Source organism: Camelina sativa, chromosome 20, assembly GCF_000633955.1.
Source record: "Camelina sativa cultivar DH55 chromosome 20, Cs, whole genome shotgun sequence".
Lineage (NCBI taxonomy): Eukaryota > Viridiplantae > Streptophyta > Magnoliopsida > Brassicales > Brassicaceae > Camelina > Camelina sativa.
Window position 1 is genome coordinate 19,589,650 of NC_025704.1, and position 4,273 is coordinate 19,593,922.

Consider the following 4,273-nt stretch of genomic DNA (forward strand, 5'->3'; position numbering starts at 1 on the left):
ATATTTATTTAAAAAGTTTGGGAAGAAATTATTAAAAACTCTCAAAATGTTTTCTTTCTATAAATTCTTTTGAATTGGTTCAAGAATTAAAATTTAGTTATATAATGTTAGTATTTTTCACAAAAATTAGTTGGCATTTATATTTAGAGTGGTTTGACAATATTGTTTAATCTTATATATTTTAAAATTTTATTAAAGAAATGAATACAACCTGTGTAGTTGTATATAATCTTATATGTTGGCCACTTATGTTTAATCTTATATGTTTTTAAATAAAGTTTTTTCTAATGTTTTACTCATTATATAACTAAATATTATTTCTGCGCCAAATCATTACAATTTGTCTTTAATAAATATAATTTGATAATATTTTAATAATTTATATTCCATAAATAAAAATATAATTACATATTTTGTTCTCCTCTATTTTAGAAGCTCACAAATGAGTGATAGCTATTAATTATAATTTTCTTTTTTTGTTCCTTCTTTTTCGTATCATGTGTACGTACATTAGAAAGAAAAAAAAGAATTGATGGAGTTATTTATGGAGACTCATAAAAATATTTCAGAATAATTTGGGCACGTACAAATTTAACGTAGGCCTGCCCATTAAGGCCCAACTAAGTATACTGTCGTGTGTCTAACAGCCGCTGTGTCATCGTGGAACTCCCATTTTCTCTCGTCTCTCTTTTTAACTTCTTCGTTCCCAACTCGATCGTCTACGCCGCCGATCTCTTATATGATTATCAATAGTTAAACTAAAGTCTAACTGGAGAGAAGCAACATAAGGAAAAACGATTTTGAACTATTTTTTTGACGATTGTTGGAACGAACATATGAACTCAAAGTCTCAAAATGAAAAATTGCAACTACTCAAAGTCTCAAACTGAACAACTACTCAAATCTCAAACATCGATAAGAAAAAAACTGCATCTCATTAAAAATTTGCAGAGAAGGTAGTGTTTCATATTCTCAAACCAAACCTTGCAGCTACGAAATTAAAACCTGCAATTTTTCGAACCAAAATCTGCAAATTAGCTAGCCAAAACAAATAAAAATTAGTTCACCAAAAACTGCAATTTATAACTTAGAAATCACAAAAGTCTGCAAATTGTTTAACCAAAACCTACAGTTTATATAACTTGGAAAGTAGAAACCCAAACAAACCAAACGTTCAACTTAAAAATAAAACTTGTAACTTAGACAACCAAATTCTGCAAATTAATTCACAAAAACCTGCAATATAGCTTAGACAAACCAAACATGCAACTTAGGCGATAAAACTCTGCAACTTGAACCTAAGAAACCGGTTATATATGAGGAAAACTTACATTGTATTTGAAGCCTCATCTGTCGATTCCCACAAAATATTCTAAGAGTGCCTATAGCGGTGATCACCAACATGTCTTGAAATGTCAAAACCAATTAATCATCAGACACATGAAAATGATTATGAAGCTGTCTATAAACCAACATTCAATCCACTAAAGAAGTCATTTCCATTGGAAAAAAAATCATATGAATTTTGCGTTAAGAGAATCAAAGGTTGGTATTCCAAGACCCGTGAACAGCATTTATTATTCCATCCCAGATCACACACATACACAACCTCAATCTCTGGTAGCTTTGCACTTTCAGCTGTAAGTTAAATTAACTTAGCACATTCCAGTTCTGACTTTCACAAATTGATAGAGCATGTGATCGATGATACCTTGATTTGAGAACTCTGTTATTTGTTCCAGCTCACTACGAAACTGTTGTGTTGTGTCTATAATGAGCTGCTTGTACAATAGCGAGATCTCCCCTTTCAAAGAATCAACCTTGTAGAAAACACAAGGTCATAATAACAAAAAATACGAATCAAATCATCAAACCAACTATTTGTGTTTACCTTAGTTGAGGTTAAAGATCAACGATCCTAATGTTCCAAGAAACGTCATGAATCGACAACTATAAATGACCATGCAATAAATTGAGTCAGTTCCTCTAAATTGTTGAGCCATTCATTCATATCCCTAAAAAAAATCAGCTTTTCTAAGATTTTGTTGAACATCAATCACTGATTTGATGATCTTCAGAATAAGCTATGAACAGACCCATTCAAATCTCTATACAAAAACCTCAGCTTTAAAGTATGAACAGACCCATTCAAATCCCTATACAAAAACCTCAGCTTTAAACTATGAACAGACCCATTCAAATCCCTATAAAAACCTCAGCTTTAAACTATGAACAGACCCATTCAAATCCCTATAAAAACCTCAGCTTTAAACTATGACCACACACACTCAAATCCCTAGTTTAAAAGAAAAGACAAAACATATTTTGTATCAATTAATCAGCGATTCAATTAATCTGAAAAAATTTAGAAGGTGTCATGTACTTACACATATATTCTAATGCACGTCTGAGGACTTGTACAAACTGCAAAAAATGGTTTATGTTAGAATCAGCATTTTAAAGAAATGTATATAACAAAGAGATTGTTAGTTGGAAAAATGGTTATTCAGTTCTACAGTCTAGAGGTTTAACTAAGTACTGAGTTGCGATTTTGATTCAAGTCTTTACCTTTAACTCGAGTTTTGTAGAATCCGGGCGTATAACTTGTATAAACGATAGGTAATGTGGGCAGATTGGAGTAAACAACATGCAAGAAACGTTTCAAGGCACCTGCGATTTATGGGTTTTAATAACTGTCAAATAGAAGTCTATCACCAAAATCAGCTTAGACCAATGTGCATCATGCAACTATAGATTACCAAACATGATACTCATAAGTATAGCTAATGTTAAAAACCTAAAACTGCAAGAAAGTTGTTTTATTGTGTAATTGGTTGTTGTAAACATTCAACCAACCATATTATTTACCAGACTATAGAGTATATTCTCTGTAAATGGTAAAGATGAGAAGAGGTCCACCATTTCTCTAATCAATAGATCATTTTGAATGATCAGAGGCAGCCTCCCAACAGTGAAAATTTGCAGAAAAGGAGAAGAAGTTAGAAACAGAACAATATTATCATATGCTGAAGACTGAAAGAAACTCGAAATTCCTTTTTTTTTTTGGGTCCATAAACTGAGTAGTTGGTCACATCAACCATAAATACATGTTTGTGTCTACGCAGATAAACTCAAAAAAAAGTAAATATGAATTGTTGCAATGAAACATAAACTGTAAAAATGTGCAAGACTTATCAAAGTGCTATTCAAATGTCCATGAAGTAAGTTACTTACCAAGATGGCTTCTATCTCTTCGTTTGAAACTGGAGTACGCTTAGGCTGGGGTGATGCCTTCCCGCCTATAGTCTTTGGGACGTTCAAACTGGAGAAGAATAATGTATCTGCTTCATTTGCCACCACCTGAGTCTTTCCCTCCGAAGCTGCAAAATTCACAAAAACAAACTCTTAATACCAGCAAGTAAAATCTCAAAGTTCATGAAGACTTCCATCAACCAAAAGATCATATTCCCCAAACCAAAGGCAAAATATAAGAGCTTCTACAATGATTAGAGATTTGATTCAAACAGAAAGGAATCGATTACAATGGCTAAAAAAATTTGTGTATACTTAAATCTTAGGTATCTAAAACACTAAATGATTCCTACAGGAACAGATCGAGGATACAAACAGATACTATCTCATATCTGATTCGTGAAAATGAAAGCAGTACACAAAATTGCCGAATCGAAGATAGAAAAGGTCGAGTAAAATCATGGAGCGTAAACACGAAGAACGATATAAGATTCAACATACGATTTTTTAGGAGGTAATCAAAAAAAAACCTGAAGGGTTGAGATGTTGCTGTGGGAATTTGATGCTCGGGATCCTCTTCAAACCTTGAACTACGTTCATCTTCTTCTTTCTCTCGATCTTTCGCTTTCGTCCGGAGTTAGTAGTAGTACCCAAAGGAGAATATTTTAGACGGCGACAGAGAGCATAGATTGAGAAAAATTTTAGGTTTTTTAAATTAACGGTTATGATCAAAGTCAATCAACGGTGAAGATCAAATAATAAGATCCGAAAACAATATTAGCGGATCATTTAGATCCGCGTCTTTATCCATTTCTGAGAGACATAAAATTTCGGTTTTACCCTTTTTGAAATTGATTAAATTGGTCATAATTGCAATGGCATTGTATTGTAAATTCTTACAAAACTAAAGTTTTTTTCAGGCAATGTTTTACGATTAATAGTAGGAATATGTACAAAAATATATTCATCTGAATTAACATGGATTTTTCTTGGTTTTGTTTACAATTCAAAACCTGTGTGA

The 4,273-nt window shown here is 32.3% G+C and overlaps 1 protein-coding gene across 4 annotated transcripts; it reads right to left on the minus strand.

The window, feature by feature from the left end:
• On the minus strand, window positions 429–3,939 carry LOC104771277. Of its 4 annotated transcripts, none has more exons than XM_019241634.1 (9): window positions 3,783–3,939; window positions 3,235–3,380; window positions 2,869–2,962; window positions 2,569–2,670; window positions 2,388–2,424; window positions 1,892–1,950; window positions 1,712–1,820; window positions 1,332–1,406; window positions 429–734 (listed from the first exon to the last, which is right to left on the minus strand). In XM_019241634.1, exons 1-3 carry the CDS (start codon window positions 3,850–3,852, stop codon window positions 2,939–2,941), a joined length of 240 nt encoding a protein of 79 aa, XP_019097179.1. In that variant the 5' UTR covers window positions 3,853–3,939; the 3' UTR covers window positions 429–734; window positions 1,332–1,406; window positions 1,712–1,820; window positions 1,892–1,950; window positions 2,388–2,424; window positions 2,569–2,670; window positions 2,869–2,938. The 4 variants fall into 4 exon arrangements, with proteins under 4 accessions (XP_019097179.1, XP_019097177.1, XP_019097178.1 ...); XM_019241632.1 differs by lacking the exon at window positions 429–734 and adding an exon at window positions 786–1,005; XM_019241633.1 differs by lacking the exon at window positions 429–734 and adding an exon at window positions 786–1,005 and having other exon boundaries at window positions 1,332–1,638.

Bases quoted from the DNA above. Each gene is read 5' to 3' on its own strand.
- LOC104771277 (XM_019241634.1), bottom strand. From the start codon at position 3,852: ATGAACGTAGTTCAAGGTTTGAAGAGGATCCCGAGCATCAAATTCCCA. The intron at 3,381-3,782 runs GTTTTTTTTTGA...TGAATTTTGCAG, and splicing joins GCAACATCTCAACCCTTCAG to CTTCGGAGGGAAAGACTCAG. The intron at 2,963-3,234 runs GTAAGTAACTTA...CACTGTTGGGAG, and splicing joins AAGAGATAGAAGCCATCTTG to GCTGCCTCTGATCATTCAAA.